Source organism: Ranitomeya imitator, chromosome 2, assembly GCF_032444005.1.
Source record: "Ranitomeya imitator isolate aRanImi1 chromosome 2, aRanImi1.pri, whole genome shotgun sequence".
NCBI lineage: Eukaryota > Metazoa > Chordata > Amphibia > Anura > Dendrobatidae > Ranitomeya > Ranitomeya imitator.
The window spans coordinates 632564957-632592769 of record NC_091283.1 but is presented as its reverse complement, the minus strand read 5'-3'; the positions used below and the strand labels follow the sequence as shown (position 1 = coordinate 632592769).

Sequence of the window (27813 nt, the reverse complement as noted above, 5' to 3'; positions counted from 1 at the left end):
CCCGCAGCAATGCCCACGATCGGCGCTATCACCGATCGCGGGCATTTAACCCCTCTGATGCCGCTGTCAGTAGTGACAGCGGCATAGAGGGGGATCGCGCAGGGACGGGGGCTCCCTGCGCTCTCCCACCGGAGCAACGCAATGAGATCGCGTTGCTCCGGTGACCCGGAAGGAGTCCCCGGATCCAAGATGGCCGCCGGACTCCTTCCGGGTCATGAAATGACCTGGCTAGCCGGCGCCTGCTGTGAGCAGGCGCTGGAAAGCCAGCTAAACTGCCTGTCAGATCGTTGATCTGACAGTGTGCTATGCACAGTGTCAGATCAACGATCTGATCTAATACAGAGATGTCCCACCCTGGGACAAAGTTAGAAAGTAAAAAAAAAATAAAATAGAATGTGTAAAAAAAAAATAAAAAAAATCCCTAAATAAAAAAAAAAAAAACATTTCCCAATAAATCCATTTATTTATGTAAAAAAAAACCAAACAATAAAAGTACACATATTTGGTATCGCCGCGTCCGTAACGACCCGCTCTATAAAACTATCCCACTAGTTAACCCCTTCAGTGAACACCGCAAAAAAAAAAAAAAAAAAAACAAGGCAAAAAACATTGCTTTATTATCATACAGGCGAACAAAAAGTGGAATAACACGCGATCAAAACGACGGATATAAATAACCATGGTACCGCTGAAAACATCATCTTGTCCTGCAAAAAAAAAGCTGCCACACAGCATCATCAGCAGAAAAATAAAAAAGTTATAGCTCTCAGAATAAAGCGATGCAAAAACAATTATTTTTTTATATAAAATAGTTTTTATTGTGTAAAAGCGCCAAAACATAAAAAAAATTACATAAATGAGGTATCGCTGTAATCATACTGACCTGAAGAATAAAACTGCTTTATCCATTTTACCACACGTGGAACGGTATAAACGCCCCCCCTAAAAGAAATTCAGGAATTGCTGGTTTTTGTTCATTCCGCCTCCCAAAAATCGGAATAAAAAGCGATCAAAAAATGTCATCTGCCCGAAAATGTTACCAATAAAAACGTCAACTCGTCCCGCAAAAAACAAGACCTCATATGACTCTGTGGGCCAAAATATGGATAAATTATAGCTCTCAAAATGTGGTGATGCAAAAACTATTTTTTGCAATAAAAAGCGTCTTTTAGTGTGTGACGGCTGCCAATCATAAAAATCCGCCAAAAAAACGCTATAAAAGTAAATAAAACCCCCCTTCATCACCCCCTTAGTTAGGGAAAAAAAATAAAATGTAAAAAAATGTATTTATTTCCATTTTCCCATTAGGGCTAGGGTTAGGGCTAGGGTTAGGGCTAGGGTTAGGGCTAGGGCTAGGGTTAGGGCTAGGGTTAGGGTTGGGGTTAGGGTTTCAGTTATAATTGGGGGTTTCCACTGTTTAGGCACATCAGGGGCTCTCCAAACGCGACATGGCGTCCGATCTCAATTCCAGCCAATTCTGCTTTGAAAAAGTAAAACAGTGCTCCTTCCCTTCCGAGTTCTCCTGTGTGCCCAAACAGTGGTTCCCCCCAACATATGGGGTATCTGCATTCTCAGGACAAGTTGGACAACAACTTTTGGGGTCTAATTTGTCCTGTTACCCTTGGGAAAATAAAAATGTGGGGGCTAAAATATCATTTTCGTGGAAAAAAAATATTTTTTATTTTCACGGCTCTGCGTTATAAACTGTAGTGAAACACTTGTTGGTTCAAAGCTCTCACAACACATCTAGATAAGTTCCTTGGGGGGTCTAGTTTCCAATATGGGGTCACTTGTGATGGGTTTCTACTGTTTAGGTACATCAGGGGCTCTGCAAATGCAACATGACACCTGCAGTCCATTCCATCTAAGTCTGCATTTCAAATGGTGCTCCTTTCCTTCCGACCTCTGCCATGCACTCAAACGGTGGTTCCCCCCTACATATGGGGTATCAGCGTACTCAGGACAAATTGGACAATAACATTTGTGGTCCAATTTCTCCTGTTACCCTTGGGAAAAAAAATTGCGGGCTAAAACTTCATTTTGTGGAAAGAAAAAATGATTTTTTAATTTTCACAATGCTACATTCTAAACTTTAGTGAAACAATTGGGGGTTAAAAGTGCTCACCACACATCTAGATAAGTTCCTTAGGGGGTCTTCTTTCCAAAATGGGGTCACTTGTGGGGGGTTTCCACTGTTAAGGCACGTCAGGGGCTCTCCAAATGCGACATGGCGACCAATCTCAATTCCAGCCAATTTTGCATTGAAAAGTCAAATAGCACTCCTTCCCTTCCGAGCTCTGCCATGCGCTCAAACAGTGGTTTATCCCCATATATGAAGTATGGACGTACTCAGGACAAATTGCACAACAACTTTTGGGGTCCAATTTATCCTGTTACCCTTGGGAAAATAAAAAATTTGGGGCAAAAAGTTCATTTTTTGTGAAAATTAATATAAATTTTTTTTTACGGCTCTACATTATAAACTTCTGTGAAGCACTTGGAGGTTCAAAGTGCTCACCACACATCTAGATTAGTTCCTTAGGGGGTCTACTTTCCAAAATGGTGTCACTTGTGGGGGTTTCCACTGTTTAGGCACATCAGGGACTCTCCAATCGTGACATGGGCTCCGATCTCAATTCCAGCAAATCTTGCATTGAAAAGTCAAATGGCGCTCGTTCCCTTCCGAGCTCTGCCATGTGCCCAAACAGTGGTTTATTCCCATATATGAAGTATCGACGTACTCAGGACAAATTGCACAACAACTTTTGGGGTCCAATTCATCCTGTTACCCTTGGGAAAATAAAAAATTTGGGGCAAAAAGATCATTTTTTTGTGAAAATTAATATAAATTTTATTTTACGGCTCTACATTATAAACTTCTGTGAAGCACTTGGAGGTTCAAAGTGCTCACCACACATCTAGATTAGTTCCTTAGGGGGTCTACTTTCCAAAATGGTGTCACTTGTGGGGGTTTCCACTGTTTAGGCACATCAGGGGCTCTCCAATCGTGACATGGGCTCCGATCTCAATTCCAGCAAATCTTGCATTGAAAAGTCAAATGGCGCTCCTTCCCTTCCGAGCTCTGCCATGTGCCCAAACAGTGGTTTACCCCCACATATGGGGTATCGGCGTACTCAGGACAAATTGTACAACGACTTTTGTGGTCCAATTTCTCCTGTTACCCTTGGTAAAATGAAACAAATTGGACCTGAAGTAAAAATTTTGTGAAAAAAAAGTTAAATGTTCAATTTTTTTAAACATTCAAAAAATTCCTGTGAAGCACCTGAAGGGTTAATAAACTTTTTGAATGTTGTTTTGAGTACCTTGAGGGGTGCAGTTTTTAGAATGGTGTCACTTTTGGGCAGTTTCTGTCATATAGACCCCTCAAAGTCACTTCAAGTGTGAGGTGGTCCGTAAAAAAATGGTTTTTCAAATTTTGTTGCAAAAATGAGAAATCGCTGGTCAACTTTTAACCCTTATAACGTCCTAACAAAAAAAAATTATGTTTCCAAAATTGTGCTGATGTAAAGCAGACATGTGGGAAATGTTGTTTATTAACTATATTATGTGATATAACTCTCTAATTTAAGGGCATAAAAACTAAGAGTTTGAAAATTGCTAAATTTTCATAATTTCTGACAAATTTTTGTTTTTTTCACAAATAAATGCAAGTCATATCGAAGAAGTTTTACCACTATCATGAAGTACAATATGTCACGAGAAAACAATGTCAGAATCACCAGGATCCGTTGAAGCGTTTCAGAGTTATGACCTCATAAAGTGACAGTGGTCAGAATTGTAAAAATTGGCCCTGTCACTTAGGTGAAAACAGGCTTTGGGGTGAAGGGGTTAATATTAGGTCTAGCAGTGCCCCCCTTCTTGTTGGATCCTGAACCAATTGTGAAAGGTAATTGTCTCTCATAGTTGTCAAAAACTGATTACCTTTGCTGGAACTGCAGGTTTCTGTTCCCCAATGTATTTCAGGGTAGTTGAAATGACCGCTTTCTTGGTACAATTTGTATTATAAGTAATAGTGTAGGTCTTACTGGAATCGAAGTTGGTAAATATTTTTGCTGTGTCCACGTTCTTACCAGCAATACACTTCTTACATGGAGAGCAGCCCCAAGCTGGACCCTTGGAATCAAATATGTATCTTGTGGATTCCCCCTTATGGTAACTATGTACCAAGTGATCACGTAAGTTCTTTGCTCTCCTATATGTTACTGCAGGGACATCACCAATAAATTGGGATAATGCTCTATCAATAGACAAGACTGGCCAATGATTTTGTAAGATTTTATATAGATCATTGCTTCTTGAATTATAGTCAAGGATGCATCGAACCATGGAATTTATTTAGTTCTCCTTCCTTGTTTTTTTCTCCAGGACTCCATGTCGTTCACTCTTCCTTGCCCGAATGTTGGCTTTGCAGATAGACTTTTTACAGCAACCACGGTCCTGAAAACATGTGCAGAGTTCATCAGCTTGTTTCTCAAAGAGATTGTCACAGGAACATAATATTCTTACTCGCAAGAATTATCTGGTTGGGATATTATTTATAAGATGTTTCGGGTGCTGAGATGTGGCATGTAGGAGACTATTGGCAGATGTGCTTTTCCGGAATAAATCTGTTTGAATGTGACCGGAACTGTCCACCTGGATGGAGATGTCCAAAAATTCAATCAAGTTTTTGCTACTCTGGTACGTTAGTTTGATATTGTGGTAATTTACATTCAATGTATCGAAAAATGAATTACGCTCTTCTCGTGTCCCTTGCCACGTCATCTATATAACGCCACCAAGCCACCACTCCCTGGTTGTGTGCCACCGGGTCCACCTGGAAGATGTCCCTCCCCCACAGCCCCAGGAAAAGATTTGCATATGAAGGTCCACAGGATGCCACCATTGCATTCCGATGGAGCTGCAGGTAGAGGACATCTTTGTACATGAAAAATTTGTGTGTCAGCACAAATTGTAAGGCTTTGACCAGGAAAACAGAGTTTTCTGTCCATACCACTTGAAGTGAGAAAGAACTCAACCGCCCTAATACCATCCTGATGCCGAATGGAGGTATAGAATGACTCCACATCGCTTGTTACCAGAAACATATTGGTTTCCAGTTGAACACCATCAAATTTTTTGAGAATATCCATGGTGTTTTTAATGTACGATGAAAGGGTCTCCACAAGAGAATGTTGGTATTAAACAATAAGCTTACATAGGGGGTCACAGATGTTATTGATGCCTGAAACAATCAGCCTACCTGGTGGAGAAACAGGGCCTTTATGGATCTTAGAAAGTAAATAGATCCCTGCCACTGTTGGCCATAATAATAATAATTTTAATCTTTATTTTTATATAGCGCTAAGATATTCCGCAGCGCTTTACAGTTTTGCACACATTATCATCCATCAGTTTGTCTGTCAAAACCCCTTCTTCAACAACTTCCAAAATGATGTCCTTCGATTCCGTCCTAAATTTAGACAAAGGATTAAAGGTAAGGCAATGATAGTAATTGGAATCTTTTAGTTGTCATAACATTTATTTTTCATTCTGTTCTGTTGGCCAAATGACCACATTGCCCCCTTTATCAGAGGGCTTGATTATTGCGGTTTAAAGGCCTTTCAATCCTTTTAGAGCTCATCTTTCCCTTGGTGTCAAGTTGTCCATCCTTTTAGTCTTAGGGATATTTTTTATATAATTTGTCTATGAGACGGCTAACTTCTTCTTCTCCTCCGGTCATGCTGTGTGTTCCTAGGCAACGGTAAATCAACAAACAGCGGTATATGGTTTCTAATCGCTTATTTGAATATATCTCCTCTGTGATTGGTTGGCTGTTTCTTAAATAATCACCTGATCAGTGTCTAACCGCCCCTGGATGAAGCAGTAATTGCGAAACGTACGTCGGGTGTGGTGGATGCTCAGACCAATGGCACCTACTTAGGTAACAACTGTTGTACTAATATGTGAATTTTATATGTTTGCACGGCCATATGCACTTTTCTGGCACATGTGATATCTTTTTTATTTGAATCACTTTACTTGTCAACTATTAGGATATGCAATCATTACCTTTTGTACTATTAGATTCTGGCTATGTGTGAGCAGTTCTAACATTATGTTTAATTACTATTAACTATCTTCCTCACAATTACCCCATTTTTTACTGTATATATTTTCATGTAATTGATATTATTTGTATACTGGGCTGTCTTGTTTATTTATTATTTCACTATCTTTGATCATATATAATACTATTTTTTTCACATTATGTAACTGTTACCTGGTCCGGGTCTCCACCTTTTTCCATCTGTGGTTTCCCTTGTTTTTAACATATATATATATATATATATATATATATATATATACTAGATGGCAGCCCGATTCTAAAGAATCGGGAGTCTAGAATCCATATATACTTTATTTATTCAAATGTAAGAATAATACAATTAATAAATAATAGTAAGAAAGAACAAAAAATGGCTGCACTCACCAGCTCTTGACAATTCTTGTTATTTAAGGTACAGTTACACAGGATCCATGAACATGCTTATGAGGGGAGGGATGAAAGACATCAGACGACAACTTTGCGTGTTGTGGGCAGTGTCAGGTAGTAGGAAAATAGCCAGTTAATAATAGGCAATAGTTCTTTGCAGGAATGCAGATATTAATAAATAGGCAGTTTATATTGCAGAGAAATTGCTGGGCAATAATGGACAATGTCCTTATGTGGCAAATAATAGAGCAATATACCCAATGTGGCAAAGAAGAGGTTAATAAACGGCAGTCTCTCAGTATAACAGTCAGTGAATAATAGGCAGTATATGGAGAAAACACCAAACAAAAGTTCAAAATTGGTGTGAAAATGTCACTGAACCACTTCACAACTAAATATATATAGTTTTGGTAAATGGTATTATCATTTTTTTGACGAAATTCGGCAGGAGCTTGAAGAGCAACGTCACTGGGCCCGCCTCCACGCAGTAGAAACTTGCTGTGAGGTAAAAATTCAAAAATCACACCAAAATGGCGGGCGGAGTGTGTCACAGTACGGCACGTTTCTGATTGGTCGCTCGCAGCAGGCGGCAACCAATCAGACACTGGACACTGTTGACGTCACTTATCTCCGGACATTAGCTCCGGACATTAGCTCCAGACATTAGCTCCGGACATTAGCTCCGCACATTAGCTCCGGACATTAGCTCCGGACATTAGCTCCGGACAAAGCCACGGAAGTTGGCACAAATTGCAGGAAGTAGTATTCTAGGCAATTAATCTCCGGACATTAGCTCCGGACATTAGCTCCGGACATTAGCTCCGGACATTAGCTCCGGACATTATCTCCGCACATTAGCTCCGGACATTAGCTCCGGACATTAGCTCCGGACAAAGCCACGGAAGTTGGCACAAATTGCAGGAAGTAGTATTCTAGGCAATTAATCTCCGGACATTAGCTCCGGACATTAGCTCCGGACATTAGCTCCGGACATTAGCTCCGGACAAAGCCACGGAAGTTGGCACTAATTGCAGGAAGTAGTATTCTAGGCAATTATATATTAGATATATATATATATATATATATATATATATATATATATCATGTTCATATATTTTTTACTCTATATGAAATAAAATTTATTTCAGTGTATTATGGTCCATTTATGAAGTGTTTTTGTCTTGGTGTTTCTCATCCAATAAGTATTCAAGCTTAAACAGCTTGGAATTGGAAAATCTGCAGATAAAATGATGATATGGTGAAAATAATCTCTTGCCTACTAATTCTGCACACAGTGTATGGCCTCAAAGATCAACAAATTCACTGTGTATATATATATATATATATATATATATATATATATAAAAATCTTTGCCTCCCCAATTTTTCTGCCATGTCAAGCACTGTCTGCCCTTTGTACTGTGCACGCTATGTTACATCATTAATGACTCAGCAGATGGCTTATTTGCTATACATCAATATCAGAGCAGGGTGTAGGCTGCATTCTGCACAGACGCAGCTCATCGCCACCTACCCAAGCAAGTAAGCTCCGCTCTCCTGCAGTTGTCTGTTTAGTAACTCTTTATAGATAGTTTATATGTTTAATACTGCTATGGCTCTCTTGCAATACATCGTGCCCTTAGCACCATGTATATCACATGCAGCAATTCGTTTTTCAACAATAATTTATTTTGTTCAAGAAATGCATTTATTAGTGGATATATGGAAGGGTCACATACAGTACTTACCTGTCAGCTTTTGCATATTATACATGTCAAGTAATTTAAACTTTATGTATTTCTTGCAGTGCCTGGATACACATTAACTTACTTTCCAATAAGAGGTAAATCTCAGCAGTTTATAACACGGTAACTTGCGTGTATGAATGCTCTTAAACTAATCTAAAACTAATCCACTGGGGCATATATTCATTCATGTCTTATTGCATTTAATTTATATACACAGTATCTGGTTCTCTGTTGTGCAAGTTGCATTTTTGCTTTTTAATATATATATATATATATATATATATATATATATATATATATATATATATATATATATATATATATATATATATATAATATATATATAAATACACGGTGGTGAAAATAAGTATTTGATACACTGCTGATTTTGCAAGTTTTCCCACCTACAAAGAATAGAGAGGTCTGTAATTTTTATTGTAGGTACACTTCAGCTATGAGAGGCAGAATCTAATAATAAAACCTAGAAAATCACATTCTATGACGTTTGCATAATCAATTTGCATTTTATTGCATGAAATAAGTATTTGATACAATAGAAAAACAGAACTAAATATTTGACATTGAAACCTTTGTTTGAAATTAAAGAGGTCAGAAGTTTCCTGCAGTTCTTGACCAAGTTTGCACACACTGCAGCAAGGATTTTAGCCCATTCCTCCATACAGATCTTCTCCAGATCTTTCAGTTTTGTCTCCTGTGTCAGGGCAGCTCTTTGGTCTTGGCCATGGTGGAGAGGTTAGAGTGTAATTGGTGGTGTGTATGGACAGATGCCTTTTATACAGGTAATGCATTTAAACAGATGCAATTAATACAGGTAATAAGTGCAGAGTAGGAGGGCTTCTTAAAGAAAAACTAACAGGTCTGGGAGAGCCAGAATTCTAGTTGGTTGGTAGGTGATCAAATACTTATTTCATGCAATAAAATGCAATGTAATTTATTTAAAAATCATACAATGTGATTTCCCGGTTTTTATATTTAGATTCTGTTGAAGTGTACCTACCTTAAAAACTGTAGACCTCTCTATACTTTGTAGGTGGGAAAACTTGCAAAATCAGCAGTGTATGAAATAGTTATACTCCCTACTGTATATATATATATATATATATATATATATATATATATATATATATATATATATATATAAGAATTAAAGGGTTATTCCCAAAATCACAAGTTATCTCCTATACCTTATTGATTGCTAAGAACCAGTAAAGTACAGGTAAAGCCACACAGGCTTTTAGAACTGCTGTTCTCTTGTCTTACTGTGGCAGGAATGAACTCAACCCACTCCGAGACACCCTCAATCAAGATTGTTGTTCATTTTTTTGTGAATTGATCTCATTTGCACATGATAGATCACTGCTGGCATAGTTTTAACAATTCTTAATCGTCTTTTGCATTTTTAAAGGGAGAGCTGAAGTAATAAGGCTGCTGCTAGCAGATCAAGGAGCCTCATGGACTGATGATGAGGTGCAGATGCAGGACTGGGCCGCAGGAATAAGAGATCTGAAGAAAAATGCGGTAAGGAAACACGAGCCATTAGACCGGCGTCACACACAGCGTATGAAAATACGGTCCGTATATTACGGCCGTAATACGCTGAAAAGTCCCGAAAATAGTGGTCCGTAGCTCCTCCGTAGGCAGGGTGTGTCAGCGTTTTTTGCGCATGGCATCCTCCGTATGTAATCCGTATGGCAGCCGTACTGCGTGTTTTGATCGCAGGCTTGCAAAACCGACATACGGCTATACAAGGGATCCATGTGTAAAAAATTTTAAAAAAACATATATACTGTCTATATATATATATATATATCAGTAGACACATATATGTATATATATTATTACTTCATACAGCGCTAGATAGCTTTAAAGCCGGTAATTCAATTACCGGCTTTTGCTATCTCCTTCCTAAACCCGACATGATATGAGACCTGGTTTACATACAGTAAACCATCTCATATCCCCATTTTTTTTGCATATTCCACACTACTAATGTTAGTAGTGTGTATATGCAAAATTTGGCTGTTCTAGCTATTAAATTAAAGGGTTAAAAGGCGGAAAAAATTGGCGTGGGCTCCCGCACAATTTTCTCCGCCAGAGTAGTAAAGCCAGTGACTGAGGGCAGATATTAATAGCCTGGAGAGGGTCCATGGTTATTGGCCCCCCCCCTGGCTAAAAACATCTGCCCCCAGCCACCACAGAAAAGGCACATCTGGAAGATGCGCCTATTCTGGCACTTGGCCACTCTCTTCCCATTCCCGTGTAGCGGTGGGATATGGGGTAATGAAGGGTTAATGCCACCTTGCTATTGTAAGGTGACATTAAGCCAAATTAATAATGGAGAGGCGTCAATTATGACACCTATCCATTATTAATCCAATACTAGTAAAGGGTTAAAAAAAACACAAACACATTATTAAAAATTAATTTAATGAAATAAAAACAAAGGTTGTTGTAATAATTTATTCTACGCTCAATCCAGTCACTGAAGACCCTCGATCTGTAACAAAAAAACAAACAAACCAACAATATCCATACCTTCCGCAGATCTGTAACGTCCAACGATGTAAATCCATCTGAAGGGGTTAAAATATTTTGCAGCAAGGAGTTCTCCTAATGCAGCGATGCTCCTTGCTGCAAAACCCCGGGGAATGAAGGTAAAGTAGGTCAATGACCTATATTTACCTTCATTTGCGGTGAGGCGCCCTCTGCTGGCTGTCCCTAGATCGTGGGAACTTTCCTAGAAAGCTCCCAGGCTCGAGTTCATATGAGGACAACCAGCAGAGGGCGCCTCTTATGAACTCGAGCCTGGGAGCTTTCTAGGAAAGTTCCCACGATCTAGGGACAACCAGCAGAGGGCGCCTCACCGCAAATGAAGGTAAATATAGGTCATTGACCTACTTTACCTTCATTCTCCGGGGTTTTGCAGGCAGGAGTAGCGCTGCATTAGCAGAACTCCTGGCTGCAAAATATTTTAACCCCTTCAGATGGATTTACATCGTTACAGATCTTCGGAAGGTAAGGATATTGTTGGTTTATTATTTTGACTTTGTTACAGATCGAGGGTCTTCAGTGAGTGGATTGAGCGTAGAATAAATTTTTACAACAACCTTTGTGATTTTTTCATTAAAATAATTTTTAATAATGTGTGTTTTTTTTTAACCCTTTACTACAATTGGATTAATAATGGATAGGTGTCTTAATTGACGCCTCTCCATTATTAATTTGGCTTAATGTCACCTTACAATAGCAAGGTGGCATTAACCCTTCATTACCCCATATCCCACCACTACACGGGAATGGGAAGAGAGTGGCCAAGTGCCAGAATAGGCGCATCTTCCAGATGTGCCTTTTCTGGGGTGGCTGGGGGCAGGTGTTTTTAGCCAGGGGGGGCCAATAACCATGGATCCTCTCCAGGCTATTAATATCTGCCCTCAGTCACTGGCTTTACTACTCTGGCAGAGAAAATTGTGCGGGAGCCCACGCCAATCTTTTCCGCCATTTAACCCTTTAATTTAATAGCTAGAACGGCCACATTTAGCATATGCACACTACTGACATTAGTAGTGTGGAATATGCAAAACAAATGGGGATATGAGATGGTTTACTGTATGTAAACCATGTCTCATATCATGTCGGGTTTAGGAAGGAGATAGCAAAAGCCGGTAATTGAATTACCGGCTTTCTGCTATATCGCGCTGGATGAAATATTAATATATACATATATGTGTCTCACTGACATATATATATATACCTATTCTATGTGTACACATTTATTCTACCTATTCTACTGTAAGCTGTCAGTGTGATTTTACTGTACACCGCACTGAATTGCCGGCTTTTCTCTCTAACACCGCTGCGTATTCCTCGCAAGTCACACTGTTGGTCCGTGTGTAATCCGTATTTTTGGGTCTTCCATAAACTTTCATTGACGTTTTATTTGCGCAATACGGTGACAAACGCAGCATGCTGCGATTTTCTACAGCCGTAGAAAGCCGTATAATACGGATCAGTAAAATACGGCAGATAGGAGCAGGGGCATAGAGAATAATTGGGCCGTTTGTTTTGCGAGTTTTACGGACGTAGTTTCTGCGCTCTTACGTCCGTAAAACTCGCAAGTGTGACGCCGGCCTTAGGGTATGCAGTGGATAAAGTGGATAATGTGTTATTGTGCAGCATATCTTCGAGACTTCTGTCACATCCTTCACGTACATAGGTTTTGTGCACAGATAATAGAATCAATCTTACTACATACAGTTGCAATCAAAATGATCAAATCCCCATTTTAAATTTGGTTTATAGCAAACAGCAGAAAGTGTGTACATTTTGGTAATAAAGCAAGAAGATTTAAAAAAAAAAATCTGAACACAGCTAATAAAATTTTTTTTCGCATCCAGCCCCGACGTAGTCCAGCATTCCCCAAATCCGTCCCCAGCGACTCTGAATAGCAGTAAAGTTACTGCTATTCAGGCCGGCGTCACACTCAGCGTATGAAAATACGGTCTGTTTTTTACGGCCGTAATACGCACAAATGTCCCCAAAATAGTGATCCGTATGTCATCCGTAGGCAGGGTGTGTCAGCGTATTTTTCGCATGTCATCCTCCGTATGTAATCCGTATGGCATCCGTACTGCGAGATTTTCTCGCAGGCTTGCAAAACGGACATACAATGGATCCATGTGCTCAAAAAATCGTAAAAACATATATACTGTCTCTCTCTCTCTCTCTCTCTCTCTATATATATATATATATGTCAGTATATATTAATATTTCATACAGCGCTAGATAGCAGAAAAGCCGGTAATTCAATTGCTGGGTTTTCCTATCTCCTTCTCAAACCTGACATGATATGTGACATGGTTTACATACAGTAAACCATCTCATATCCCTTCTTTTATTACATATTCCTCTATAGTAATGTAAGAAGTGTATGTGTGTCAAATATGGTGGCTCTAGCTATTAAATTAAAGGGTTAAATCGCGGAAAAAACTGGCGTGGGCTCCCGCGCAATTTTCTCCGCCAGAGTGGGAAAGCCAGTGACTGAGGGCAGATATTAATAGCCTGGAGAGGGTCCATGTTTATTGCCCCCCCCCCCCCCCCCCGGCTAAAAACATCTGCCCCCAGCCACCCCAGAAAAGGCACATTTGTAAGATGCGCCTATTCTGGCACTTGGCCACTCTCTTCCCACTCCAGTGTAGCGGTAGGATATGGGGTAATGAAGGGTTAATGTCACCTTGCTATTGTAAGGAGACATTAAACCAGATTAATAATGGAGAGGCGTCAATTATGACACCTATCCATTATTAATCCAATAATGGATACAAAGTTAAACTCGAGCCTGGGAACTTTTCAGAATATTTTCCCACGCTCGAGTTCATATGAGGACATCCAGCAGAGGGCGCATCACCGCGACTCGAGGTAACTACAGGTCATTCCCCTGCATTCCATTCATTCCCCGGGTTTTTACAGGCAGGGGCGGCTGCATTAGCAGGCTTCTGCTTGCAAAATTAGTTAACCCTTTCAGATGGATTTACAGAGTGGGACAAGACAGAACGACGGAAGGTATGGAATATTGTTGTTTGTTTTGTTTAACTTTGTTTCAGGTGACAAGAGTCTTCAGGTGGATTAAGAGTATAATAAAATATTACAACAACCTGTGTCTTTATTTCATTAAAATACTTTGTAATAATGTGTGTGTGTGTTTTATTAACCATTTCATACTATTGGATTAATAATGGATAGGTGTCATAATTGACGCCTCTCCATTATTAATCTGGCTTAATGTCGCCTTACAATAGCAAGGTGACATTAACCCTTCATTACCCCATATCCCACAGCTACACGGGAGTGGGAAGAGAGAGGCTAAGTGCCAGAATAGGCACATCATCCAGATGTGCCTATTCTGGGGTGGCTGGGGGCAGATGTTTTTAGCCAGGGGGGGCCAATAACCATGGACCCTCTCCAGGCTATTAATATCTGCCCTCAGTCACTGGCTTTCCCACTCTGGCGGAGAAAATTGCGCTGGAGCCCACGCCAATTTTTTCGGCGATTTAACCCTTTAATTTAATAGATAGAGCCACCAAATTTGACACACATACACTTCTTTCATTACTAAAGAGGAATATGTAATAAAAGAAGGGATATGAGATGGTTTACTGTATGTAAACCATGTCTCATATCATGTCGGGTTTGAGAAAGAGATAGGAAAAGCCAGCAATTGAATTACCGGCTTTTCTGCTATCTAGCGCTGTTTGAAATATAAATACATATATACAGTATATGTCTCACTGACATATATATATATATATATATATATATATACCCCTATACTATGTGTAGACATTTATTTTAGCTATTCTATTCTAACCTGTCATTGTGATTTCACTGTACACAGCGCTGTATTGCCGGCTTTTCTATAGTACACCGCTGCGTATTTCTCGCAAGTCACAATGTTGGTCCGTGTGTAATCCATATTTTTCTCGCCCCCATAGACTTTCATTGGTGATTTTTTTTGCGCAATACGCTGACAAACGCAGCATGCTGCGATTTTCTACGGCCGTAGAAGACCGTATAATACGGATCAGTAAAATATGGCAGATAGGAGCTGGGCCATAGAGAATCATTGTACCGTGTGCAATCGTATTTTCTGCACCTCTCATACGTCCGTAAAACTCGCTAGTGTGACGCCGGCCTCACAGTCGCCAGGTACTGACGTCAACCCTCATCAGCATTGCTGGGTCTCACCGATTGCTGCACGAACCAGTGACGCTGATGAGCGTTGTCATCGATGCCCAGAGACTGAATAGCAGAAACAGTCGTTGGAGCAAGATTTAGGGAACGCTGGACTACGTCGGAGCTGCATGAGAATATTTTTGCAAATAAATTGGTGAAAATATTTTCACATGTTGCCAACTTTATTTTATGATTCATATCTCATCTCAGGTCTTTGTCTGTGAATTGTTTATAGGTCTTTGGTCAAATTCCTCGTTTTCAGGATGGAGACTTTGTGCTGTATCAGACTTGCACCATCCTGCGATACCTGGCCCGCAAATATGGTGAGGCTCACATGATTACATTTAACATTTCCAGAATTCAATATCTTCTATTACACTGGGGAGAGACTCAAGGATATTTTCTTGTGAGATAAAATTGAATAGTGCTTAAGACTAGGGATGTAAGGAGACTTTAGAACAACTGACTAGACATGAGCAAATCAACTTGTGTCTAATTTTCTGAAATTCATTGCTCCAGGTGAATTTCCACAATTGGTGATTCTATTTTTGCAAATTGCCCCAAAAAACTGAAATTGCAGATGATTGTATCAACCACAGAAGACTCATATAGCCTCAGGCGTGACAGCACAGATTTTCTAATAATACTTGGCAGGGGTGGATTAAGGGTAGCCAGGGCCCCGGGCTGTTCAGACCCTGTGGGCCCCCAGGTCATGTGACGGGGTTATGCGACGGGGTCTTGCGACAGGGTCATCATATACCTGAACCAGATTATTCCAGAAAAATAGTTGCTGTGTGAAACTATAACCTGTCAAACATCCTTTGATCTAGTCAATTTACCCTTCAGTTAAGAAGAAAAAAAATACCATCACCACAAGTGCCAGTATTCACAGGAGATCTGTACTTAGTATGCAGTGTCTGTGTAGAGGTAATACAGTGATCACCGGTGACATTATACACAGGAACTCTGTTTATAGTATACAGTGTATAGGTAACACTGACTCACCAGTGACGTCTCTAGGTGAAGTCCTTCATCTTTCATCCAGCACAGACCGCCATCACTTCATCCAGCCAGGACTCGTCTCCGCAGGAAATAACACAGTTATCTCGAACTCCCCTTGCAGAACACATTACTTAATTTTTTCCAACTTCTACATTACACCACATGAAGAAAAAGAGGCAACATAGTGTCACTCTACACAGTAACAGGACTGCCCCCGCATTTAAAACAGTGTCCTCAAAAAATAAAATAAATACATCACTGCAGTAATAATATCCCTTAATTAGCCCCTATGGTAATTATAATATCTTCCATCCTGGCCCCGTGTATCTCATTCCTGGCTCCAGCCATATGTTCTTCCATCCTGCTCTCATGAGTATCCATCCTGCCCCATATGATCTCCCCATCCTGCCCCATCACTCTCCATCGTATCCATCCTGCCCCATGATCCTGCACGATCTGTCTCCAATCCTGCCCCATGTCTTTCATTCTGCCCCCAGTGTCTCCAATCATACCCCGTATCTACATTCTGCCCATGTCTCCAATCCTGCCCCCAGTGTGTCCAGCATCTCTGCCCCCAGTGTCCAGCATCTCTGCCCCATTGTCCAGCATCTCTGACCCCAGTGTGTCCAGCATCTCTGCCCCCAGTGTCCAGCATCTCTGCCCCCAGTGTCCAGCATCTCTGCCCCCAGTGTCCAGCATCTATGCCCCAGTGTCCAGCATCTCTGCCCCCAGTGTCCAGCATCTCTGCCCCCAATGTGTCCAGCATCCTGCCCCCAGTTTGTCCGGCATATTGCCCCCAGTGTGTCTAGCAATCTGTCCCAGTGTCTCCAGCATATTGCCCCCAGTGTGTCCAGCAATCTGCCCCAGTGTCTCCAGCATATTGCCCCCAGTGTGTCCAGCATTCTGTCCCAGTGTGTCCAGCATTCTGCCCCAGTGTGTCCAGTATATTGCCCCCAGTGTGTCTAGCAATCTGTCCCAATGTCTCCAGCATATTGCCCCCAGTGTGTCCAGCAATCTGCCCCAGTGTCTCCAGCATATTGCCCCCAGTGTGTCCAGCATTCTGCCCCAGTGTGTCCAGCATATTGCCCCCAGTGTGTCCAGCATTCTGCCCCGTGTGTCCAGCATTCTGCCCCCAGTGTGTCCAGCATTCTGCCCCCAGTGTGTCCAGCATCCTGCCCCCAGTGTGTCCAGCATCTTGACCATAGTGTGTCCAGCATCCTGCCCCCAGTGTGTCCAGCATCCTGCCCCCAGTGTGTCACGCATCCTGCCTCCAGTGTGTCCAGCATTCTGCCCCAGTGTGTCTAGCATATTGCCCCCAGTGTGTCCAGCAAGCTACCCCAGTGTCTCCAGCATATTGCCCCCAGTGTGTCCAGCAATCTGCACCAGTGTCTACAGCATATTGCCCCCAGTGTGTCCAGCATTCTGCACCAGTGTGTCCAGCATATTGCCCCAGTTTGTCCAGCATTCTGCCCCCAGTGTGTCCAGCATTCTGCCCCCAGTTTGTCCAGCATTCTGCCCCAGTGAGTCAAGCATATTGCCCCCAGTGTCTCCAGCATATTGCCCCAGTGTCTCCAGCATATTGCTACAGTGTGTCCAGCATATTGCCCCCAGTGTCTCCAGCATATTGCCCCCAGTGTGTCCAGCAATCTGCCCCAGTGTCTCCAGCATATTGCCCCCAGTGTGTCCAGCAATCTGCCCCAGTGTCTCCAGCATATTGCCCCCAGTTTGTCCAGCATTCTGCCCCCAGTGTGTCCAGCATATTGCCCCCAGTGTGTCCAGCATTCTTGCCCAGGCCCCCCGGATTGCCGTTCGCAATAAAAGATAAAAAAAACCTTGCTCTCCTCACCTGTCCGCGCTCCTTCGGCGATGCTCCCTCCAGCAGCGCGCACTCGCCGGGGACTGACAATGACATCAGACACCGGTGACGTGCGCGCTGCGGCTGACATCAGCTGCCAGCCTCCAATTGGCTGGCGGCTGTTAACTATTGACTTGCGGGTGCACCCGCACATCAAAAGCGTTAAACTGCCGCAGCGCCGGTAGGGGCCCGGTGAGATGAGACAGGGCCCGATGCGGGCCCCCTCTGCCCACCGGGCCCATATGCCAGTCAGGGCAGTAATGCCCTGATGGCGGTGGTCAATCTGAGCGGTTGCCCAGGGCCCCCCCACACCACTAGGGTCTTGGGCTACCGCTCAGATTGACCTCATTATAATTCGCCACTGATACTTGGCAGCTATCATATTACAAGGTACTCATCATTAGGCACTGTCATGTGCTGTATGAAAGGTGAGGCAAAGAATGCAGCAGCCATTTTAGGATGAATTAGGATAGTGATCAGAACTCACAGCTCATCAATAGAGATAGGAAGAGAAAGGCTCAAAATATTGGACAAATACTCCACACAGTAATGTATTGTATAACTGCAACACTAACAAAGATGAGTGTAATAGTCTGCCAATGAGAGATTCAATTGATGGGGTAGAGAGAGATGCTAGCAGCAGCGAGTGAGCGAGTGAGTAACTGATCTGATCATCGCCTGTATGTAGCAGAGCCAATTGGGTTATGGTAGCTTCTAGTGTCCCATGGAGACTATTAAAGCAAATCTAAATATATATATATATTATAAATATATATATATCTACTATATAATTGTCTAAGGGTCACTTCCGTCTGTCCTTCTGTCTGTCTGTCTTTCTGTCACGGTTATTCATTCGCTGATTGGTCTCGCCAGCTGCCTGTCATAGCTGCCGTGACCAATCAGCGACGGGCACAGTCCGGAAGAAAATGGCCACTCCTTACTCCCCGCAGTCAGTGCCTGTCGCCCGCATACTCCCCTCCGGTCACCGCTAACACAGGGTTAATGCCGGCGGTAACGGACCACGTTATGCCGCAGGTAACGAACTCCGTTACCGCCGCTATTAACCCTGTGTGTCCCCAACTTTTTACTATTGACGCTGCCTATGCGGCATGAATAGTAAAAAATGTAATGTTAAAAATAATAAAAAATAAAAAAAACCTGCTATACTCACCCTCCGTAGCGGCTCGCGCCGACCGCTATCTTCCGTTGCAGGTTCCGGTGGCAGAAGGACCTGCCATGACGTCACGGTCATGTGACCGCGACGTCATCACAGGCCCTGTGCGCCTGCACGAGAAGGACCTGCCATGACGTCACGGTCATGTGACCGCGACGTCATCACAGGCCCTGCACTACAAAGACCTGCCATGATGTCACGGTCATGTGACCGCGACGTCATCACAGGTCCTGCGCTCATACCAACCCTGGGACCGGAAGCTGCCGTGGACTACAAGGGCTCCCTCAGAAAGGTGAGTATGTTTTTTTTTATTTTTTAACCTGTGACAAACCTGGCTGGGCTATATACTACGTAGCTGGGCAATATACTACGTGACTGGCCAATATACTACGTAGCTGGGCAATATACTACGTGGCTCTGTGCTGTATACTACTTCGCTGGGAAATATACTACGTCACTGGGCAATATACTACGTGACTGGCCAATATACTACGTGGCTGTGCAATATACTACGTGGCTGTGCAATATACTACGTGGCTGTGCAATATACTACGCGGCTGTGCAATATACTACGTGGCTGGGCAATATACTACTTCGCTGGGAAATATACTACGTCACTGGGCAATATACTACGTGACTGGGCAATATACTACGTGACTGGGCAATATACTACATGGCTCTGTGCTGTATACTACTTCGCTGGGCAATATACTACTTCGCTGGGCAATATACTACTTAGCTGGGCAATATACTACGTGACTGGGCAATATACTACGTTGCTGTGCAATATACTACGTGGCTCTGTGCTGTATACTACTTCGCTGGGAAATATACTACGTCGCTGTGCAATATACTACGTGGCTGTGTGCTGTATTATACTACGTGGCTGGGCAATATACTACATGGCTGGGCAATATACTACGTGGATGGGCAATATACTACGTGGCTGGGCAATATACTACATGGACATGCATATTCTAGAATACCCGATGCGTTAGAATTGGGCCACCATCTAGTATATATATACAGTGCACACAAGTAGTATTCAACCCCCTGCAGATTTAGCAGGTTTACACATTTGGAATTAACTTGGCATTGTGACATTTGGACTGTAGATCAGCCTGGAAGTGTGAAATGCACTGCAGCAAAAAAGAATGTTATTTCTTTTTTTTTTTTTTTTTTTAAATTGTGAAAAGTCTTTTCAGAGGGTCATTTATTATTCAACCCCTCAACCCACCATAATTCTGTTTGGTTCCCCTAAAGTATTAAGAAGTAGTTCAGGCACAAAGAACAATGAGCTTCACATGTTTGGATTAATTATCTCTTTTTCCAGCCTTTTCTGAGTATTTAAGACCCTCCCCAAACTTGTGAATAGCACTCATACATGGTCAATATGGGAAAGACAAAGGAGCATTCCAAGGCCATCAGAGACAAGATCGTGGAGGGTCACAAGGCTGGCAAGGGGTACAAAACCCTTTCCAAGGAGTTGGGCCTACCTGTCTCCACTGTTGGGAGCATCATCCGGAAGTGGAAGGCTTATGGAACTACTGTTAGCCTTCCACGGCCTGGACAGCCTTTGAAAGTTTCCTCCCGTGCCGAGGCCAGGCTTGTCCGAAGAGTCAAGGCTAACCCAAGGACAACAAGGAAGGAGCTCCGGGAAGATCTCATGGCAGTGGGGACATTGGTTTCAGTCAATACCATAAGTAACGTACTCCACCGCAATGGTCTCCGTTCCAGACGAGCCCGTAAGGTACCTTAACTTTCAAAGCGTCATGTCAAGGCTCGTCTACAGTTTGCTCATGATCACTTAGAGGACTCTGAGACTGACTGGTTCAAGGTTCTCTGGTCTGATGAGACCAAGATCGAGATCTTTAGTGCCAACCACACACGTGACGTTTGGAGACTGGATGGCACTGCATATGACCGCAAGAATACCTTCCCTACAGTCAAGCATGGTGGTGGCAGCATCATGCTGTGGGGCTGTTTCTCAGCCAAGGGGCCTGGCCATCTGGTCCGCATCCATGGGAACATGGATAGCATGGCCTACCTGGAGATTTTGGCCAAGAACCTCCGCTCCTCCATCAAGGATCTTAAGATGGGTCGTCATTTCATCTTCCAACAAGACAACGACCCAAAGCACACAGCCAAGAAAGCCAAGGCCTGGTTCAAGAGGCAAAAAATCAAGGTGTTGCAGTGGCCTAGTCAGTCTCCTGACCTTAACCCAATTGAAAACTTGTGGAAGGAGCTCAAGATTAAAGTCCACATGAGACACCCAAAGAACCTAGATAACTTGGAGAAGATCTGCATGTAGGAATGGGCCAAGATAACTCCAGAGACCTGTGCCGGCCTGATCAGGTCTTATAAAAGACGATTATTAGCTGTAATTGCAAACAAAGGTTATTCCACAAAATATTAAACCTAGGGGTTGAATAATAATTGACCCACACTTTTATGTTTAAAATTTATAAAAATTTAACTGAGCAACAAAACTTTTTGGTTTGTAAGATTTATGCATCTGTTAATACATCCTGCTCTTGTTTGAAGTTTGAAGGCTCTAACTTATTTGCATCTTATTAAACCTGCTAAATCTGCAGGGGGTTCAATACTACTTGTAGGCACTGTATATATATATATATATATATATATATATATATATATATATATATATATATATATATATATATAAAAGTTCAAATCACCCCCCCTTTCGCCCCATTCAAAATAAAACAATTAAAAAAAATCAAGCATACACATATTTTGTATTGCTGAGTTCAGAATCGCCCTATCAATATAAAAAAAAAATAAACCTGATTGCTAAACGACGTAGAGAGAAGAAAAGAAAAAACGTCAGAATTAAGTTTTTTTGGTCGCTGCAACATTGCATTAAAACAGGCGATCAAATGATCGTATCTGTAGCAAAATGGTGTGATTAAAAACGATAGCTCGGCACGCAAAAAATAAGCCCTCACCCAACCCCAGATCACGAATAATGGAGACGGTAAATGGCGCAATGTTTTTTTAACAAAGTTTGGAATTTTTTTCACCACTTAAATAAAAAAGAACCTAGACATGTTTGGTGTCTATGAACTCGTAATGACCTGGAGAATCATAATGGCAGGTCGGTTTTAGCATTTAGTGAATATAGTAAAAAAACAAAAACAAAAAAACAATTGCAATTTCACCGCACTTGGAATCTTTTCCTGTTTTCCAGTACGCAATATGCTAAAACCAATGGTGTTGTTCAAAAATACAACTTGTCCCGCAAAAAACAAGCCCTCATATGGCCATTTTGAAAAAAATAAAAATAAAAAAAGTTATGGCTCTGGGAAAAAGGGGAGGAAAAAACAAAAACACAAAAATGAAAATACCTCCGGTTAACATTCCAGAATGAGAAATATAATAAAAGGACTAATGCAACTTTTCTGCTAGATTCCCCTTTCCAAATCTGCATGAGTGACTCTAGCCTAAAAGTACAAATGTCTAAAATCGGTTGATTACAAAAAATGAAACACTAAAATATAATAATTGAAGAAAAACAAAACATGTCTTCAAATCAAAGTCACGGCTTCTTTTATGATGTGGGTTAATATTGTGTGTACAAAATCACACCACTTCAGAACTGGAAACTGTAGATTACCAACCCTGAGATGTATTAAATTAACCCTACCACCTCAATATACCTTTTTATCTGCCGAATTTACAGATAATATTTATATTATACAACTAAACACCTTTTGTTAGATAAATTGGTAAATTTTACACTATTTTATTTTTACCATTATATCTAATTCTATGTAATTATTATTATTATCATTAAAAATGCTGTGAATAAAATAATAACGTGATTATTATTCATCATTAGTGTTATTATTATTCATTATTATGTGTATACTTTTGGTCTGACAAACATCATATTACTCTGATTGTCCTACAAAGCAACAAACAATTGAGATTAGCGAATGTGGGTTCATTATAATATTCAGATTCATATGGGGGCTTTAGAGGTTTGATAATCCCCCTTAACCCTACTTGCTATAATGGGGTTCATTTGGGGTTCTGGCATTTCTGATGGCAGATTACATTATTCTTGCTGTCAAATACTCAAAGGGATGCGCGTAGAGGCTAATGGTGTGTTCACACAAATAAGGCTAATGTATTCTTCAAAATTTACAGTGTAACCTTGTGCATTGTGTCTTACAGGTATCAGTGGCAGCAACGAAAAGGAAATAGCAATCATTGAAATGATCAATGATGGGGTGGAAGATTTGAGAACGAAATACTACATATTTCTCTTTTTGGAAAAAGTATGTAGAACAAAATGTACAAATGATCTAAGCCCAGGTACACAAGCGTATTACCGAGCCAGCTAGTAACCCATATTACACCATGGTTGTATACCGAGTTCCATGGAGGTTTGTTGTCATGGATTCATTTAAAAAAAAAGGGCCTAGACATGTTAGGGCATCTTAGGTTAGGCTATGGGTTGAACTAGATGGACTTATAGTCTTCCTTCAACCTTAATAACTATGTAACTATGTAACTATGTCTTAATACAGAGGTAAATACCAAAGTGGAGTAGCTTCTAAATATGTCCACAGTAGTCTATAATAACACCAGGGGTGGGTGAGTATACATAGAAGTTTCCTACCTCCTGTCACAGATCGCACATCTTTCGATGAGGAAAAGAGCCGTGATGCTGCCGATATGGTTCCAAAGAGTTCTTTCCAAATAAGGACGAAGCGTGGTACAGATCCAAAGATGGTGGCTGCCCCGGCCGGTAGCAGCCACCCAAAACTAACCTCCGGGCTGGGACAGAGTCCTGTGGTGGCGGACGCCGCGTGGAGTGAAAGCGGTAAGTCCGGATACAGTGCAGGACCTACGTGACGTAGCTAGTCACGTGACTGTGAGCGAAGCCCGGGAGTGAGGTACGGAGCGATGTAAGGGTAACCTAACCTACGCGTTTCGGAGACTGCTGTCTCCTTCCTCAGGGTTAACCCCTGCTCCGTAATAGCGGTCCTTATATAACATGCCCTATCTAAATCTGCCTATTGAAATCCAAAGAGTTCTATGCCAATATTTAAACCCCTGGGTGCCAATGTGTCCAGTGAAAAAATCCATTGTGTCTCGGCTCTGGACATGGCCTTAATAAAATCACCCCCTCTCCAGTGGCGTTTAACCGTTGCTATACCAAACACTTTCATATGGTGTATCCTACTGTCATGATGCTCTATGAAATTGCCCAAGTTCTGCGATTTTTTATATATAAATCGGGGTTGGTCCGTGATCTGGTCTCCCAATACCTTATCATTTTTTAAATATATATAAAAGATCACGGACCAACCCCGATTTATATATAAAAAATCGCAGAACTTGGGCAATCTTATTGCGCCTACTGTACAAAACAAACCCTCCCTTGTACAATCTTCTATTTTTCATACTAAGTTGAAGGGATTTTTCCCCTGTCAGAAGTGTAAGGTTTGCAAGCAAACTATCACCCAAAAATGTACTAATATTATAAAAGGGGATAGGGTAATTCCAATTAAGGATTTTGTTACTTGCTCTACTGTCGGGGTTATATATATTATAGAATGCCCTTGTGGCAAACTATATGTGGGGAGGACAAAAAGGCCATTTAAAACAAGAATAGGGGAACACATTCGTAATATTAAAAACCATTTTAAAGGTCATCCACTGTCTCAACATTTCATAGAGCATCATGACAGTAGGATACACCATATGAAAGTGTTTGGTATAGCAACGGTTAAACGCCACTGGAGAGGGGGTGATTTTATTAAGGCCATGTCCAGAGCCGAGACACAATGGATTTTTTCACTGGACACATTGGCACCCAGGGGTTTAAATATTGGCATAGAACTCTTTGGATTTCAATAGGCAGATTTAGATAGGGCATGTTATATAAGGACCGCTATTACGGAGCAGGGGTTAACCCTGAGGAAGAAGACAGCAGTCTCCGAAACGCGTAGGTTAGGTTACCCTTACATCGCTCCGTACCTCACTCCCGTGCTTCGCTCACAGTCACGTGACTAGCTACGTCACGTAGGTCCTGCACTGTATCCGGACTTACCGCTTTCACTCCACGCGGCGTCCGGCACCACAGGACTCTGTCCCAGCCCGGAGGCTAGTTTTGGGTGGCTGCTACCGGCCGGGGCAGCCACCATCTTTGGATCTGTACCACGCTTCGTCCTTATTTGGAAAGAACTCTTTGGAACCATATTGGCAGCATCACGGCTCTTTTCCTCATCGAAAGATGTGCGATTTGTGACAGGAGGTAGGAAACTTCTATGTATACTCACCCACCCCTGGTGTTATTATAGACTACTGTGGACATATTTAGAAGCTACTCCACTTTGTTTATTGACTTCCGATTTGGATTTTTTATCCTTATTTATTTATTCAGTAGCAGCTTTTTCTTTGGCTAAATATCTAGCGCGTACCTATATGTACTTAGATACATATTTTTATTTGATCATACATTTGCTACCGACTTGGTGTGGAGGTCGGTTAGGTAACGCAGCAGGGATTATTAGCCTTTTTTAACACTTTCGCGCCACCATCTATACACATTTTAGAGGTAAATACCACCAGAATCATTGCCAGCTATATAAAAGAATTCAGACACAAAGTGCATATATATATAATATTTACAAGCTTTTCCCTAAGATCAGCCAATCAATACATACAATATATTGATTTCCGAATCTCCTATGATGCTCAGGTGGAAAGTCAATGGATGCACACTCTCTCGAAATGTGGTTGCAACAGGCCAAAACACATCGACAACCAATTCCAAAATGTCCTCTAGTGCACATGTATTTCTCGCTTGAGACCCCATATATGAACTACAGTGGAGAACTACTAATTAAAGATTCCCATGCCATAACTAAAGTGTTGGCTAAATGCTTGGAAGTGGGGGGTCAATAGGGAAAAGGACATAAGAAACTGCCTGACACTTATGTCAGGGGCTTACCTCTTGTGTGAACAAAGGCTCGGGCTTGTTGGAATGTAACTTTGTATTCCTTCTGTTACCTAATACCTGCTGATAGGGAGAATTACACTTGGATAGGTTTTGGCCAGGAGCTCGTTTCACTGACAGCTATATCTCCTGGCTTCGCCATACACAATTGGTTTGGCTAATCATTCATGTATTTTCAATGTGAAGACAGGAGAAAACATTTACCCCACATTTTTTACCGTAGAGAGAGTCGGAATTTTAATTTGAGATTGGTCAATGTGGAATGTGTATGGAAACAAAATGTGTCTAATACGAATAGACAAATTAAAGGCTGCCATTCACATTAATCTCAATTCGGCAAGAGCAGACAACAGGCTAATGTGTATGAGAGCCTCCTAACTTACAGTACTTCAGACACCTCCTATTATGTCTTCTAGGAGCCAAACAAAGAAAAATTTCTGGCAGATCTGTCAACTCAGCTGGGTTATTTCGAAAGAATCCTTTCCAAAAATTCCAATGGATCAAAATTTCTTGTAGGAGATAAGGTAAGTACAAGCATATGGCCAATAAACATGTACATTTTCCATATTACAGCTTACATTTTTGCTACAGATCTCATACGCTGACTACAATCTTCTGGACACTCTACAATGCAACCTCGACATTGCCCCAACATGCCTGTCTGACTTCCCACTTCTGTCAGGCTACGTTGAACGGCTGCTGAAAAGACCAAATATCATTGAATACCTGAAAAGTGAGGGTCGTAAGAGACGTCCTATACTCCCCAAGTCATAATGAGCATGAGATGCCATCAAGTCTTCTGCTTTTCACAAATAAACTTTTTTTAAAGCATGTTTAGTTTGGCTTAGTGTTTTTTTTTTCACATGACCAGATTGACTAGATAAAGGGTCTCAAACTCATATGGGTAAATGGGCTGTACATTTTATCAGATAACATTTTGATCACTTTTTATGACATTTTTGTGTTTCAGAATAATGAAAAAGTGACATTTTTCAATTTTTTTATGATGTTCATTGCATGGGTCGTGGTACAGGTTTCTAGCTTAAATAATCCCAGATGCAGAGATACAAAAAGTGTACTTTTTAATTTATGTTCATTTTTACATAAAACAATGGTAAAATATTTTTCCTTTATTTCTTCATTTTCTTTTTTGATTTTTTTCACATTTATTTTCCTTTCTACTTAGTCCTTATATGGAACGTTACCTTTTACTTACTTGATCACTGATATAATACCCTGCAATACATCTGTGCTGCATATTAGATCTGTCACTGACACTTCGCCTTACAGGCCACCGTAGCTGGCTGACCCAAAGGCACAACCACCGGTACCCCACGATTGCTAGGTGCTGATAGAATTAAAGAGGGAGTCCCCTCCCTCAAATGTCCCTGTAAATATTGTTGTCCCTCTTGTCAGTGGTATCTGAAGGGTTAAATGGCCACATTCATTAATAACACTCATCGTGGCTGTGTAAGGGGGAAACTGGGTTGATGAAGACGTTGGGGCAACAGTGGGGCAGTTAAGATGTTTGTAGCTTGATGTTGATGTGTGAATATTTATATGTGTGATAAAAAGGGTTTTATTATATTCTTATGTCCGGTGTGTGTTCGGTTCTCCTATAGGCTTTGGTTAAAGTAGTCCCTGGGAATGCAGGAGGTTGTCCACTAGGTGAACCACACTAAGCACAGGAATATAACTTGCACTATGCTAGAGATTAGATAGTTAATAGATTGGGACTAGCCCACACCTTGGGATGGGTTAGACCAGTAGTTTGTATAATAAAAGTTTGCCAGT

At 41.5% G+C, this 27813-nt stretch overlaps 1 protein-coding gene across 2 annotated transcripts; it reads left to right on the top strand.

Moving 5' to 3' along the window:
- Nucleotides 1-4565: 4565 nt before the first annotated feature.
- On the top strand, nucleotides 4566-26850 carry LOC138665282 (glutathione S-transferase P 2-like). Of its 2 annotated transcripts, none has more exons than XM_069752619.1 (7): nucleotides 4566-4701; nucleotides 8304-8339; nucleotides 9671-9783; nucleotides 15230-15317; nucleotides 23226-23329; nucleotides 26436-26543; nucleotides 26611-26850. In XM_069752619.1, exons 1-7 carry the CDS (start codon nucleotides 4581-4583, stop codon nucleotides 26791-26793), a joined length of 753 nt encoding a protein of 250 aa, XP_069608720.1. In that variant the 5' UTR covers nucleotides 4566-4580; the 3' UTR covers nucleotides 26794-26850. The 2 variants fall into 2 exon arrangements, with proteins under 2 accessions (XP_069608720.1, XP_069608721.1); XM_069752620.1 differs by lacking the exon at nucleotides 4566-4701 and adding an exon at nucleotides 7927-8038.
- Nucleotides 26851-27813: the final 963 nt, after the last annotated feature.

What these genes read in the sequence shown, in the direction of transcription:
- LOC138665282 (XM_069752619.1), top strand. Translation starts at nt 4,581, where the DNA reads ATGTGGCATGTAGGAGACTATTGGCAGATGTGCTTTTCCGGAATAAAT. An exon ending in GAGATCTGAAGAAAAATGCG is followed by an intron (nt 9,784 to 15,229) that starts GTAAGGAAACAC and finishes AATTGTTTATAG; the next exon opens with GTCTTTGGTCAAATTCCTCG. An exon ending in TATTTCTCTTTTTGGAAAAA is followed by an intron (nt 23,330 to 26,435) that starts GTATGTAGAACA and finishes TATGTCTTCTAG; the next exon opens with GAGCCAAACAAAGAAAAATT.